Source organism: Antechinus flavipes, chromosome 6 (assembly GCF_016432865.1).
Source record: "Antechinus flavipes isolate AdamAnt ecotype Samford, QLD, Australia chromosome 6, AdamAnt_v2, whole genome shotgun sequence".
Classification (NCBI taxonomy): Eukaryota; Metazoa; Chordata; class Mammalia; order Dasyuromorphia; family Dasyuridae; genus Antechinus; species Antechinus flavipes.
The window spans coordinates 133,100,964-133,116,710 of NC_067403.1; the positions used below are offsets into that span (position 1 = coordinate 133,100,964).

General features: G+C 34.9%; 1 protein-coding gene across 5 annotated transcripts in view; it reads right to left on the reverse strand.

The window, feature by feature from the left end:
• Window positions 1-15,747, reverse strand: part of EGF (epidermal growth factor) — a 177,268-nt gene that overhangs the window by 143,513 nt on the left and 18,008 nt on the right. For all 5 annotated transcript variants that reach the window (XR_007948135.1, XM_051965114.1, XM_051965115.1 and 2 more), the window contains exons 2-3: window positions 5,790-5,989; window positions 2,766-2,947 (exon numbers count right to left, since the gene is read on the reverse strand). Coding sequence is in view for 4 of the 5 variants with exons in the window: in XM_051965114.1 (XP_051821074.1) it covers window positions 2,766-2,947; window positions 5,790-5,989 (382 nt within the window). In the remaining variant the exon portion in view is untranslated. The remainder of the gene's footprint in view (window positions 1-2,765; window positions 2,948-5,789; window positions 5,990-15,747) is intronic.

Consider the following 15,747-nt stretch of genomic DNA (forward strand, 5'->3'; position numbering starts at 1 on the left):
GGAATATACACTGGGGGCACTGATTTCATTAGCTGATTTCATTGTCCTAGACACTGAGGAACATAACTAGTCAAACTCTGTCACACTGTCAACAAACATTTATTAAGTGTCTACTATGGACCAGAAATTGTGTTAAGTACTAGTGATATGAAAGGGGGGAAAAAAGGAATTGTTTTGGGAATCTCTGACAATGAAAGTGAATATAAGGACTACAATAAGTAGTTCACAACTAAGAAGGTAGTATAGATATTGTTATCAGCACTTGTATATGAAAAAGTGAAACGGAGTTGGAATGATTTGCCACATAGCTGGCATTCCACTAAAACTGGGATTCTAATCTTTATTATTATTATTATTGTAGCTCTTTATTTACAAAACATAGGCATGGGTAATTTTTCAGCATTGACAATTGCAAAACCTTCTGTTCCAATTTTTCCCCTCCTTCCCCCCATCCCTTCCCCTAGATAGCAGATAGTCCAACACACGTTCAATACAGTTATCTTGCTGCACAAGAAAAATCCTATCTAGAAAGAAGGTTAAAAAAACCTGAGAAGGAAAACAAAAATGCAAGTAAACAACAGAAAGAGTAGAAATGTTACGTTGTGGTCCACACTCATTTCCCATAGTTCTCACCCATACACCTCTCTGGGTGTAGCTGATTCTCTTCATTACTGAACAATTGGAACTGGTATGGATCATCTCATTGTTGAAGAGAGCCGCATGGGATTCTAATCTAAACCTTATCTATTATTGCATGCCTAGCACTTATCCAAGTGTTTCCAATACAGAAGGAATTATTTGAATATAACTAAACTGGGCACTAGATTTGAAGTCAAAATTGTTACATACAATCTTTAGGAATACCATTTTTGGGGCTTCACTTTTCTTATTTGTAAAATGAAAGAATCAGACTGGATAACATCTCTATATAACCTTCCTGATCTAGCTATTGAGGAAAAATAGATTGGGTCTGATTCTCTCAGTTTGGTGATTGTTTCATTTCCCAAGGCTGACTCTCCTTGTTATATATTATTATATTATATTATAAAAATCAATCAATCAATCAGTCAACAATTCAGTGCCTAATGTGCCAAGCACTGGGTCAGATACTGAATGAAGATACAAGTACAAACAATGAAACTATTTCTACTCTCAAGGAGCTCACAGTCTAATTTAATTTAGAATAAAAATAAGACAATAAATAAAAATAAATACATTGTAGTTAAATATAGAATGGTTATTAAGGGAGAGAATTAGCAATTGGGAGATGAGTAAAATCTTCATATATAAGTGATGTTTGACCTGTAGCTTGAACAAAAACGGATTTTATGAAGTAGAAGGAAAGAATTACAAATATGGGATATGGTTAGTGCAAATGTAAAGAGGTTTGAGATAAGAGTGTTCCATGATTAGAAGATAAGGCCACAAGGCTATAGGGAACCACTGGAGATGATTTAGTGAATAATTTGGTCAGACCTTGACTTAGGGAAAATAAGTTTGATAGGCAGATGAAAAGATTGCTAGCAGGGAGACCAATGATAATAGTGACTCACAATGAGATAGTGACTTTGTGAGTAGAAAGAATAGACTATATAGGAGAGAAGCTATAAAACTACAAAAAGCAAGTTGGGGCAACGAATGGACTTGCAAAGTTTGAACAGTTAATAAGATACTAGAAGAAAGGGGGTACTTCCAATAACACTCCATGGAACAAAGTATCCCCACCCTGGGTATCTCCTGGTCTTTCTCGCATTTTCCTCCCTGCTTTTGTGTGTTGTCTCCCCTCCCCTCATTAGATTATAAGTTCCTAGAGGGCAGGGACTTTCTTTTTACTAAATGTATCTCCCACACTAAACATACAGTGCCTGGTAGATTGGAGGCACTTAATAAATATTTATTAGGTTACTACAATCAAGGGGAAAAGATAATAAATTCTGTTTGGGACATGCTGTCTCTAGAATACTCACTTTGAAATGTTAGATGAGCATTTGGTGATGCAGAATTGAAATTCAAAAGAGAGAAGAAGGCTGAATGGAATGAATCTAATGAACAATCGGCATAAAGAGGATGATTAAATCCACAACATTAAAAGTGTACCTTAGAGACCTTTTATTCCAATTCCCTCATTTTACAACTTAGGAAACTGAGCCCAGGGTAAGTAATGACTAATTAATAATAGCTAGCATTTATGTACTGCTTTAAGTTTGCAAAGCACTTTAAAATATCACCAGTCTTTATTCACACAACAATCTTAGGAAGTAGATGCTATTATTAACCCCCTTTTACAGATGAGGAAAACTGAGTCTAAGTGAGGCTAAAATATGTGACCCTTGATAAGCATTTGAAAAAGCTTTTGAAAAAAAAAGTGTTTGGAACAAGATGCAAATTCAATCTTTCTGATTCCAGGTCCAGCACTCTTTCTACTGAGATCCTTAGCTGAATTTTAAAATGACTTACCTTAGATTACCCAGTCAGGATCACAGCCAGAATTTGAAACTGGGTCTTGTGATTCTAGATGCAAGAAATACTCTCCATTATATTGTACTATAAACCCTGGAATTTTTTTCTATCAAAGTGAATAGTCACTGCATAAGTTCAATAGCACATATTTTTCAATCACATTATCAGGAAGCCACCTTAACAATTTAACAGCAAACCATTGCAACTTTCCCTAAGTCATTTTTTAAAAGTGAATGATGCTAGTGAATTTTCCTTCACATTTTAAAGACTATTATTATTATATCAGAAAACAGAGAGAATTTTACCTTTTTATTGGATCAAGAACAATATTTTTAGGATAATTTAATTCTTTCAAGAGGATATGAGAATTGTTCCCTTTCATGTCTGTAGTTTCAATTGTTCCTTTCAGTTGATTGGACCAAACAATTTCGTCATGTATCCAATTTATTGCCATTCCTGAAATCCCTTTCTCTGTATGGCACAGAGTCTGTGAAATAAAAACTTTATATGAGTTATTAACCTTTCCTCATCACCAACAAGATGCTTTTTTAAAAATCTGTCATTTTAAGCATGTCACTATTAATTATTCTATTCTTTAACATCCTATAATTTAATTATAATTAAACTACTTTGAATAAAAGTCCTGAATTGCTACTTTTATTTTTATCATTTCAAAATTACCATCCCAAATGAATCTCTAAAATGATACTTCTCAATTTACATGTACCTATTTCTTGGCCCAATACTCACTGTCATAGCTTTAAAATAAAAAGGTTCTCAAAATATGCAAACCGTTAGAATCAAGTATTGAATGGGACTTTTGCAATAACTTAAACTGCCTTAAAAGTGAAATCTACATCATTTGATAACAAAGCTTATTCAAGTCCATCATAGCGATTTCTAAAATTTAATTCAAGATTTCAACCAAACCCACACATATAAAACATTTTGTCAGAATGTGACAAGATTCCATAGAGTTCATGTGTCAGGTTGGGAAATAAATGAACTATATATAGTTTATTTCATCCACGCCCTACTCTGCCTGCCTCTCTCTGTCTCTTATCTCTATATTTGTGTCTCTCTATCTCTCTCTGTCTCTCTGTGTCCCTCTGTGTGTGTGTGTGTGTCTGTCTGTCTGTCTGTCTCTCTCTCTCTCTCTCTCTGTTTCTCTCTGTGTGTGTTTCTCTCTCTGTCTCTCTCTCTCTCTCTCTCTCTCTCTCTCTCTCTGTGTGTGTTCCTGTCTCTCTCTGTCTCTCTGTCTCTGTCTCTCTGTCTCTCTGTCTCTTTCTCTCTCTATTTCTGTTCTCTTTCCTTTCCTCTCTTCCCTGGTGCTACCCTAGGTGTTAAGGTCTTCTTTTCCTCCTTCTGACAAATGGCACTGAGCTCAGGACATATCATTAAAAAGAAGATATTAATATTAAAGGAGTGAATTCTGGATAGAATTAATGGGCAATTTTCTTAATATTAGGAACAAACTCTCAAACATTTGTGCATGGATTTCTTGTGGTTCTTTCTAGATATGATTCCTGGAGACTGAAAGGATTATTTTAAGGATTCTAAGATTAGACTGAAATGCTCTAACTTTTCTGCATGTTCTTTAGATAAATTTGCCTCTTACTACTCATTCATTCATCTGTTATTCATCTTTCTTTCTTTTAAATAAATACCCTTAGAGTAAGAAAGTTGCCCTTCTAAATGTTAGGCAGGCAAAAGGCACCTACTATAAGATAGCATTATGTTACCATCTTAACAAGTATTTTTTCATTTGATTTGAATTCATTTGAATTCTGCAAAGTAGATGCCATTATTAATTCCCATTTTACAACTGGGAAAACAGAAACAAAGAGAGGTTGTGATTTTTCCAGAACTCAATATTTCCTGATTCTAAGGCTAATGCTCTATCCACTGCATCATCTAGCTGCCTAAATGCAACAGCTTCCTATGAGAGGTGAGAATAAATATTAATATAAGTGAACAACCCTCTTAAATATAGAACATGGTAAAATATGGATTTATAGTTTACAAAATTGCATCCACATTGTGACACTTCTCTTTCTTAGATCTTTGCACAATATTGTATGGGTTTGCACATTATCATTAACTTGTAAAGTAACCTGTTATACAAATTATATAAATAGGCTGTTAAACATTTCGTTTTTGGAACAATAATTGTTTTAATTTTCATTTCTTTCCATACAATTCTACAGGAGTTTGAGTTTAATCTAGAAATATTTACTGATACCTCTACCACTCTAAAAATATATTCAATCAATTACCTGTCAAAAAGATTGGCTACCCCAGGATGGAGTTTCGTTGGCCAACCCACAGATTCTTACATTTATTGGTTTTGATCTATATCATTGGTCACATTGATGAAATCATAGCTGTTTTGAATAACAAAGAAGCATTTATTTAGAAAAATGTTCTATTATAATCATTTTCATCGAGTGTATCTTGCAGTGTTTAGGTATTGTCCACTCCAATACTCCAAAAGGGACAAAGTTGTGAAATTTTTATGAGCTCTGCACTCTTTCTTCCAACTATTTTCCAAACTATCTTTAGAGAGAGACAGAATTATGGGCCTGAAGCCAAAAGACTAAGGTCCAAATTCTGTTTCTGCCACCTCCTAACTATGTGAGGGTATTTGACTTTTCGGAACTTTAGTTTCTCCTTCAGGACAAAATAAACTGTTCTCTAAGAAAGATAGGAAAATCGATGATCTCTAAGAGATTCTCTTCTAGCTTCTAGAATTCCTAGCACCAAAACATTCATCACCTTTTGGCCAGCCTTGTCACGAACCTCACCTAAGTTAGCTAAGCTTGTGCTCAAACAGTAAACCAAGAAGTTTATCATTAGGTCCATATTTAAAGCCTTTCCAACTTTGTAGGACCTGTCCAGATTTTCCATACCTACTTCACAGAATGGTTGCAAGTAAAGTGTTCAGTATACTATAAAGTGCTATGGAAATATAAGGATTCATCATAAATTCTTATTTCAAAGATAATCCCTGAATATGTACAACACCAAAATGACCAAGTCAGAAAATCTCATTTTGGGGAATCAGGTAAATAATCATTTTACTAAATTGATTAGTCAATTCAGATAAAATGATCACTCCCATGATCCCAAACAGCACAAGCTAACACAAATCTAGCATGGATATAAGAAAAAACTGTGAACTGGACCCCCCCCCCAAATTTAGGATCAGTGTTACTCTGGAATTGATACAATATTGGCCACTTCCTGTTAAGCATCTTAGAATCTCAAATTCTGTCGTCTTTATGTCCCCAACCAACATCCCACCAATGCTATGAAGGCAGGTACTTTACCTCTTTCTTTGTGCCATTCAGGAATACTTTTTGCAGAAGTCCTCTTTCTAAGTCCACCCAATACACTTTCTCCTTTCTATAATGAAAATCCATCAATATTGTCGTGCCAGCATTAGCTACCACTTGTTTGTGATAAGTTCCCTCCATGTCAGTCCTAAAGATAGCATTTCCATGGCTGAAAATTAAGAAGGGTGCAGGACCTGTGAAGGAAGGAAGAAATCAAACCATACATTCACATCATTTTTTAAAAAATTATTCAGTTAAATTATTTGAAAATTATACTAAATAGAGGTAGAATTATTTGGTCCAACTCATCATCTAATCACCATCATTCTAATCATCTTCGTGATCCATCAGGAAAATAGATACAAAATTATGGTAGTTGGGTCATGGCTTTCTAAAAATATGCAAATAATCTTTATTAATTATGGGAAACAAATGTCACCAAATTGATTTGTATTAGTGAGGAAAATGAACTTCATAAAAAAATAAGATAGCTTCCCTCTATCAACTGGGCTACAATTAATGAGTGGAAAATCTGTTGTGATCTCTAAAGCATAAAAAATTCATGTGTGCTTTAATTTAAGGCTGGTGTTTTATTACAGGTGCTAAAAATTAAGTTACAGTTGCTAATGTAAATATACTTGAAATTATATCCTCCTCCCCACCTAACCTCTCATTCACTTCATCTTCTGATTGGTAAGTAGGAGACAAAAAAATAAAAGTAAAGAAGAGAAGAGAAAAAAGAGGAAGGGAAGCACAAAATTGCAGTCCTGGGCCATCTCAGAAAGACTTAACTAAGCCCAGGCCTGGTTTACTCCCATCTCCTCTGTCCTTTTGGAGATTTAAAATGCATCCCTTTTTGTCAGTGAAAGATATCTACTCAATTGCTGTTAATCTTGTGGTTGCCAAACTTCCACTAGAACCATTCTTTTTCTGGTATTCCATAGTCAAAGAAAGAGGTAAAATCATGTGGAATTTTTGTTGCTGAGAGTTACGGTAATTAGCTCCTCTTTCAGATTTTCAGCATACAAAATTTTGTATAGGAAGTAACTCTCCATTTGTCATTCTCATTGTAAGAACAGCTGAATTCTCAATGACAGCTTCCCTAGAGAGCACTCCCTTTTCCAGCCTAAGATCTAAGATTTCTAGATCTTAGAAACTAGGTTGATTTAAACCACAAGCTTTTTGAAGTCAGAGATAATATGTACTACGTTCTCCTAAGTGCCTAAAATAATGTTATCTACCTTCTAGTCATTCAATAAATGGTAGTAATGCATTAGAGAGCTGGCCTAGAAAGCAAGACCTTAGTTCTGGCTATGAAATCTTGGCAAGGCAATTAGTCAATCAGCTAATAGTTATTAAGCAGCTGTTTATGGCCTCAAATTTGAAGTTCCAATCTGGCCTCAGACACTTACTAGCTACATGATTCTGAGCAAGCTACTCAACCCCTATTTATTGCATTTCCTAATTTGTAAAATAAGGATACATTAGAGAAAAAAAAATGGCAAACCACTCTAATATCTTTGTCAATAAAGTTGGACACAACCAGACAGTTGAGCATTAAAAATTTGCTGTCATTGAGCTACCTGCTGCTGTTGTTATTCAGTTGTGTCCAACTCTTTGTGATACCATTTAGGGTTTTCTTGGCAGAGACACTAGAGTGGTTTGCTATTTCCTTCTCCAGCTAATTTTGTAAGTGAAAAAAGAGAGGCAAATTGAGTTAAAGGATTTATTCAAGATCACACAGGCTAGCAAGTATTTGAGATCAGATTTGCACTCAGAAAGATGAGTCTTCTGACTTCAGATTTGGCACTCTATCTGCCATACCACTAAGTACCCCTCAATAAGCTATGCATTTTACAAATATTTCATTTGATTTTTACAACAACCTTAGACAGTGGGTGCTACTATTGCTCCCATTTTACAATTGAAGAAACTGAAGCAAACATAATTAATGACGTGCCCAGGGTCATATAGCTATTAAGTGTTTGAAGTCAAACTTAAGCTCAGGTTTTCCTATATGTAGCATTGACTGAAAAAAAAAAAGATGAAAACAGCCTTTAATAATATTTGTAGTGTTTGTCACACATGATTATTGCGAGACTTAAATGGAAAAACATATGCAAAGAACTTTGCACATCCTAAAATACTTTATCTTTTGAGACTGGTAGATTGCTAGAGCCTGGGAATTCTAGGCTGCAATAGCGTTGAAGCTGAAAAGATATTCATGTTAAATCTAGCACCAAAATGATGAGAAGAAGAAAGATATGGGCAACCATGTTGCTCGTGAAAGAGAAAAGTGGCTCAAGTTGGAAACAGTAGGTCAAAGTTTTCATGCCGAGTTGCAGTGAATTAGAGTCTGAATGACCACTTAACCAGCCTGGGATATCTAGTCTTAAAAAATAAAAATTAAAAACTCTATTCTTTGCCTTACTTGTTCAGCTCATTATTTAAGGAATTACAAGACAGGAAGAACAAAGAAACTCCTAGACTTGGTAGCTGAGTGTTGAGAGGGACCCAATTAGTTCTGTGTAATATTTCCCTCCTAGCAGTTGATACTGATGCTCAAAAGATGGTAATAAAGAGAAGTTTGGCAACCACAAGACCAACAAAAATGATATTCTCAACAAATAATGAGGTGTTGCCATCACTAGAGGGCATGAGCAGCCTTGCAACATTGGAGGTACATTGTTTTAGCTATAGGTATTTCTTATGTTTGCACTTCTTCACATTTCCAAGACACATTCTCCCTTTGTATATTCCTTTCATTAAAGCTCCCTGTTTATAAGTGTTTTCTGCATGCGTTTTCTTGCCTGCTATTGGTAGAATACCTCAGTAAGGCCACTTCATTTGCTATGATGTTAGATTAAATGTCTTTTACTTCAATTAATGTATTCTCAATGTCTTAAAATATACCTGTGAGAGCTTCTGAGCTTCAAGTTGGTGCTGACTCACAAAGTGCCTTCACTCTGGGACAATTTTTCTGGGGTCTCTTCAGACAGGGAACAAAATGTCAAAGTGTATTTAAAATATAGTAACTATATTAAGTGGATACCCAAGAGGAAGAAAGAGAAGGAAGGAGAGAAAGAAAAGAGGAAAATAAAAAAAGGAAAGAAGGAGGGAGGAAAAGAGGGAGAGAAGAAGGAAGAAAGGAAGGAAAGAAGGAAGGAAAGCAGGGGATGAGGAGAGGAAGAAAAAAGGGAATGAGGAAAAGAGAGAAGGAGGGGGAAGAAAAAGGGGAGAAAAGGTAAGAAAAAGACACATTTTAATGGAAGTTCCTGAAAGTGTACCATTTAATGACAGAAGCCAAAAACAAAACAAAACAAAACAAAACAAACAAACAAACAAAAAAAAACTTTCCTTTCAAGTGAGAGAGATAATATATTTTTTATATTTTTTGTCCAGTGATCCTATAAAATACTTCCATATCATAAAGAGAGAATAGAAGCCCTAGTGACTTTGTCAGAGGATTTTTGTTCTTTAAGACTGGACTGACCTTGAATGATTTTTCTAGTTTTATAAAATGAAGCAGATATGATCCACTTCTTCATTCTTATTCTCTTTTGGCAGCTACTGTAATGTGTAGGCTTATTTCTCTGGGAATCACAGTTAGCTACTTAATTCAGGTGTATATGTCACTAATGTAGAATAGGATCTCTGGAGAACATTGAAGAAGGACAGAAAGAAATACAACTTTTTCTCAGCAGTACATGGCATCTGCACAAAAACTGACCATTTTTTAGGGCATAAAAACTTCACAATCAAATGCAGAAAAGCAGAAATAGTAAATGCTCCCTTTTCAGACCATGATCCAATAAAAATTATATTCAATAAAAGGCCAGGGAAACAGACTAAAAACCAAATGGAAATTTAAAAATCTAATTTTACTAATAAGTGAGTCAAACAATCAATAATTTCATCCAAGAGAATGACAATGAGACAACATACCAAAATCTATGGGATGTAACCAAAGCAGTTCTTTGGGGAAAATTTGTGTCTCCAAATAGTTACATGAATAAAATAGAAAAAAAAAGAGATTAATGAATTGGATATGCAACTAAAAAAGCTAGAAAAAGAACATATTAGTTCCCCAATTAAATCTCACATTAAAAATTCGGAAACTTAAAGGAGAGATTAATAAAATTGAAACTAAGAAACCCATTGAACTAATTAATAAAACTAAGTTGGTTTTCTGGGGGAAAAAACAAAATAGATAAACCTTTGGTTAATTTGATTAGAAAAAGGAAAAAAAATATCAGCATCAAAAATTAAAAGGATGAACTTGCCACTAATGAAAAAGAAATTAAATAATAAGGAGCTGTTTTCCCCAGTTGTATACCACCAAGGCACTATCTAATTGAAATGGATGAATATTTACAAAAATATAAATTGCCCACATAATAGTGATATAGGATAAGAATAACAGAAAGGGGGAGGAAAGAGAATGAAGAGGGAGAGGAGGATATCAAATGACATAGAAGAACATGTCCAAAATTAGGAATCAATATATTTGAATTTATAATTCTGAAACAGAGTATCTGAATTAAATTTAGAAAACCATTTCAATCAGTGAGTCAATAAGTATTTGTTAAGCACCTACTATTGCCAAGTACTATACTAAATGTGCTGGAATTACAAATAGAAAAATTAGTTTCTGCTATCAGGGAGTTTATATTCTACTATAGGAATGCAACATATTCCCAGATAAGTTAATATAGGAAACAAAATAAACACAAATTAATTTTGGTGGGCAAGGAACTAAAAAATGCGTGAAAATTGGGAAAAGCCTATTTATTAAAGGAAGTGGCACTTGAACTGAGCATGGGTAGCTAAGATTTGCAAAAGAGAGGTAAGGAGGGTGAGTATTCTAACCACAAAGACCATTTCTGAAAAGGCCTGGAGTCCAGAAATGGAATGTCACAAATAAGGAAAAGCAAGTGGGTCAATTCATTTTAAGTGTAGAATGCACAAGGGGGAATAATGCAATATCCTCCTGACAAGGCATAAATAGTGCTTTGTCATTTCCTTCTCCAACTCATTTTATAAATGAAGAAACTAAAGCAACCAGGAAAAAGTGACTTGCCCAGGGTCGTGCAGCTATGAAGTGTCAGAGGCAGTATTTGTATTCAGGTCCTTCTGACTCCAAGTCCAGCATTCTGTCCACTGTACCACCTAGCTGACTTGTGTCTAATACAAAGCTATTATATCAGATTGTATCATATAAAAGTTTCCAGAATATTGCGTAAGAACATATCATATAATGACAGAAATTGTCCAAAGAGACAGACTTTGAAGAATAAATGAAGAAACTAAAGCAAACAGGAAAAAGTGACTTGCCCCGGGTCGTGCAGCTATGATGTGTCAGAGGCAATATTTGTACTCAGGTCCTTCTGACTCCAAGTCCAGCATTCTGTCCACTGTACCACCTAGCTGACTTGTGTCTAATACAAAGCTATTATATCAGATTGTATTGTATAAAAGTTTCCAGAATATTGTGTAAGAACACATCATATAATGACAGAAATTGTCCAAAGAGCCAGACTTTGAAGAACTTTACATGGATTTTCCTTTTAGGAAATAAAAACTAGTTTTGTTTTGTTTTTATTTTTTTGCCTCCATTCAGGGCAGTTGTGAACATTTTATACTTGCTCAAGAGACTCTTGCATGTTTTAGTATTTGCAAAGGATAGAATCCAGGCTCAATTACCACAAATGTAAAAGATACCTCTTTTGATGAATTAAACTGAAGGAGTTTCCAAAATGGGACACTTGTAGAAGAGAGTCTCCCATAGCCCAAACAACCCAGGACACTTTAGGGAACTTTATGGTTCCCACCAAGGGAATGTAAATATGTATACATGTATATATGGTCACCGTGGATTACTGAAATCAATCCCACATTTGAAAGCTTAATACACGGTATTATGGAAGGAAATCTTATTGAGAGGAGGAAAATCTAATAAAGACAGATAAATGAACAAATATGAATCCCAAAGATGAATGAAAATTCTCCAATGAGAGGGCTCCTCTGATAGAGATGTTCCTTAGCAGTGACCAAAAGTGACCTACTCATTACCAGCCAAAGGTGTGAGAGATTAGGTTTTTCTCCCTTTCTACCATTAAATTTCACATTTTACATAAAACTCCCAGAGCCATAAGGTAATCTTCCTAGTCACCAGTTTCTCAGTCAAGGTGAAAGAGAATTAGGGTCTCCTAAGAATTAATATTTAATTTACAAAAAACTTTGAAAGTAAAAAAGAATATACACTAGTTTTGTGCTTTTCCCTGTAGTAGAGAAAAAAGAAAGAATAGCTAGAAAGTGTGATGGATTGAGGAGAAAGAGAAAAAAGGAGGAGAAGGAGGAGGAGGAGGAGGAGGAGGAGGAGGAGGAGGAGGAAGAGGAGAGATGACAGGTAACAAGAGGTGTATAATGCCCTATTACAATATTATCTTACTTTAAGTCTGGAAGTGATAAACTATCTTCTAAGGTTCACATAGTTCCTTCCTCAACAGCTTTGGTGAGTTTATTTTGGACGAAATATTGAGTTTAATCACAATTGCTCTCAGCCCCCCATTAGAAAAATTCCTAATATTTGGGCAGAGATTGAGCTCTCTGCCTAAATTTACATTTATATTATCTCTAGCTAACCCCTGGCCTCTGGGATTAAAGCAAAAATTTCATTTGCTGGAAATGTTTAGTAAAGGAAAAAGCAAGTTATATTATTGTCCATAATTACTTTTATGGATAGATAGGCATTGGGAGAGGAAAAAGCTGACATTTTCTGTAGACTTCCTTCAACCTGAATCTTCTCATGTAAAATACTTATAGGGCCAATAACTCTCATCAGTATCTCCCTCCTCTGATATAGTTCAATTCTATCTTTGATCCTCAGAGATGCCATAATTGCTCCAAATCACCTTTTCTAAACTCACATCATAATTTATAGATGATGCCTGGGGAAGAGCTGATTTTCTTCAGCCTATCCAAACACAGTCTTGTGCAAAGCCACTGCAGCTCAAAGAATTTTTCCACTTATGATAAGACCAATGAGACTGAATGAGTTAGTATCTAATCATTTTCTTACAGGTGGGGAGGAGAAAATGAGTAAATATTACAGATAGAAGAGATGGAGTGAGAGAGGAAATAAGAGCTACTTTTGAGTTTCTACCACTTTGTGAAATAGTGATAAACTACAATTAAGATTCTTAAATACTGACCACCAGATTCTGTAATATTGACTAAAAAATAAGAAGGTAAAAAGAAAGGCTTCTGCTCAGTGAATCTGCAGCTATGTTAGGTGATTTAAGGAGTAATTCATGACTGCCACCAACAGAGAATGAAAAACATATAATGCTGTGACTTAAGCCAACCTATCAATGGCTCAAACAGACTCCACATCTAGACAACAGAAACAATCAGACAAGAAGACCAGAGAATTGGTGAGTTGAATTCATAATGACTGGGGCCAGAGTGCCAAAGGGACAGTCAGGAATTTTCCCAGTGTCCTGTGGTGTTTCCATTTTTAGATCTAAGAAAGCGAATAATATTTATTCTGGTTCTTTATTCCTATAACTTAGACTACCTCTGGAATCATGAGAAATTGTCCAGTTTCCTTTGCAGATGAAGTTTGCCCATATGAGCTACAACCAAAATGATTTTGCAGCATACTGACAAGATTGTTAAGACCACCAAATTTAATGCATGTAACACCAAGGCATCTTATCTATTTGGCTTCATACTCTCATGGTCAAAGAGCCAATGAGGAAATGGAGGCAAACAGAGTTAAGGTTTTTGCCTAAGGTCACACACTTAGGTAGTATCTGAGGCCAGGTTTGAAATCAGGACAATGAGTTTTCTTAGCTCCAAACCTAGGACTTTATCCATTTATTAAGTGCTACCTACTATGTTCTAGATATTTCTTTATACAATTGGGATACAGAGATAGAAATTAAACAGCCCCTGCACTCAGAGACCTTGTAGTCTAACAGGGAAGATAATAGGTATACTTATAAAGACAGATGATAAATAATAACAACTAATATTTATATATCATTTTAAGACTTGAAAAGAGCTTTACAAATATTATTTCATCCTCACAAAAACCCTGCGAGGTAAATGCTATTATTATCCACACTTTACAGATGAGGAAAATGAGACAGGTTAAGTGATTTGCCTAGTGTTACATAGCTAATAAGTGTCTGGGGCCAGATTTGAACCCAGGTTATCTTGACTCCCAGTCCAGTGTTCTATCCCATGTACCAACTCAATGCCTATCAAAATAAAAACAGGGTAATTTGTTGCTTTACTAGGGTACAGTACAGGAAAGGCTTCTTAGAGTAGGCATTATCTGATTTCAGCTTTGAAATAAATTAGGTATTTGGGGAGTGAAAAGATAGGAAAGGACCAAATTATAGATATAGGGGGGACTGCCTAGGAAAAGATAGATAGTGAGAAAAGAGGTATAATATCATGGGTAAAGAACAGTAAGACAGGCAGCAAGTCATGGAAAATCCCATTCTCCAACAAATTAAAAATTCAAGATAGAGGGCAATGGAAAATTACATGGTGGGTATATCATACACAGAACACATGAAAAAGAGCAATGTATAATAAACCTGGAAAGGACCATTTGAGCCAGGCTCAAAGGTAATTTATTGACAGAGACATTTGCATTGGACCCTACAGGTAAAAAAGAGAACTATTGGAGTTTATTAACCAAAACTTTATTGCTTTTGGTCAAAAATACAAATATCACCAAAAAAGTTCTTGGTTATTGAACAAACGTGTATTAAACAAAAAAAAAAAAAAAAAAAAAAAAAAACAACATCAAATAACTCAGTTTCTAGAGATAAATTTTTGGTATTTAAATTTTAAAAACAGATATAGGATCCTTTGGAGAGTGATGGAACTATGAAGCCGCTTTTTTAAATTATAGCTTTTTATTTTTAAAATATATACATAGATAAATTTTGACATTCATCCTTACTAAATCTTGTATTTTAATTTTTTTTTCCTTCTTTTCCCTCCTTCCCCCAGTCGGCAAGTGATCCAATATATGTTAAAGTTATGCAAGTCCTCTCTATAGATTTCCACAAATATCATGCTGCACCAAAAAAAAAAAAAAAATCAGATCAAAAAGGAAAAAAATTGAGGAAAAAAAGCAAAAGGCAAGCAAATAATAACAAAAGAAATGAAAATGTTATGTTGTAATCCACATTCAGTTCTCACAGAGCTCTCTCTGGGTATAGATGGCTCTCATCATCATAAGATCATTGGAACTGAATCTTCCCATTGTTGAGAAGAACCATATCCATTAGAATTGATCATCATATAATCTTGCTGTTGCCATGTACAATGACCTTCTGGCTCTGCTCATTTCACTTAGCATCAGTTCATGTAAGTCTCTCCAGGCATCTCTGAAATCATCCTGCTGATCATTTCTTATAGAACAATGATATTCCATAATATTCATATAACATAACTTGTTCATCCATTCTCCAGTTGATGGGCATCCACTGAGTTTTCAGTTTCTTGCTACTGTAAAAAGGACTGCCAGAAACATTTTTGTACATGGGAATCCACTTCCTTCCTTGATGATCTCTTTAGAATACAAGCCCAGTAAAAATACTGCTAGGTCAAAGAATATGCACAGTTCGATAGCCCTTGATAGGCAAAGTTCCAAATAGCTCTCCAGAATAGTTGAATCAGCTCACAACTCCACCAACAATGTATTAATGTCCCCAGTTTTCCCATATCCCCTCCAATATTATCATTATCTTTTTCCTGTCATCTTCACCAATATGAGAGGTGTGTAGTAGTACTTTAGAGTTGTCTTAATTTGCATTTCTCTGATCAATAATGATTTAGAACATCTTTTCATATGACTAGGAATGGTTTTAAATTTCTTCATCTAAAAATTGCCTGTTCATAACCTTTGACCATTTATCAATTGGAG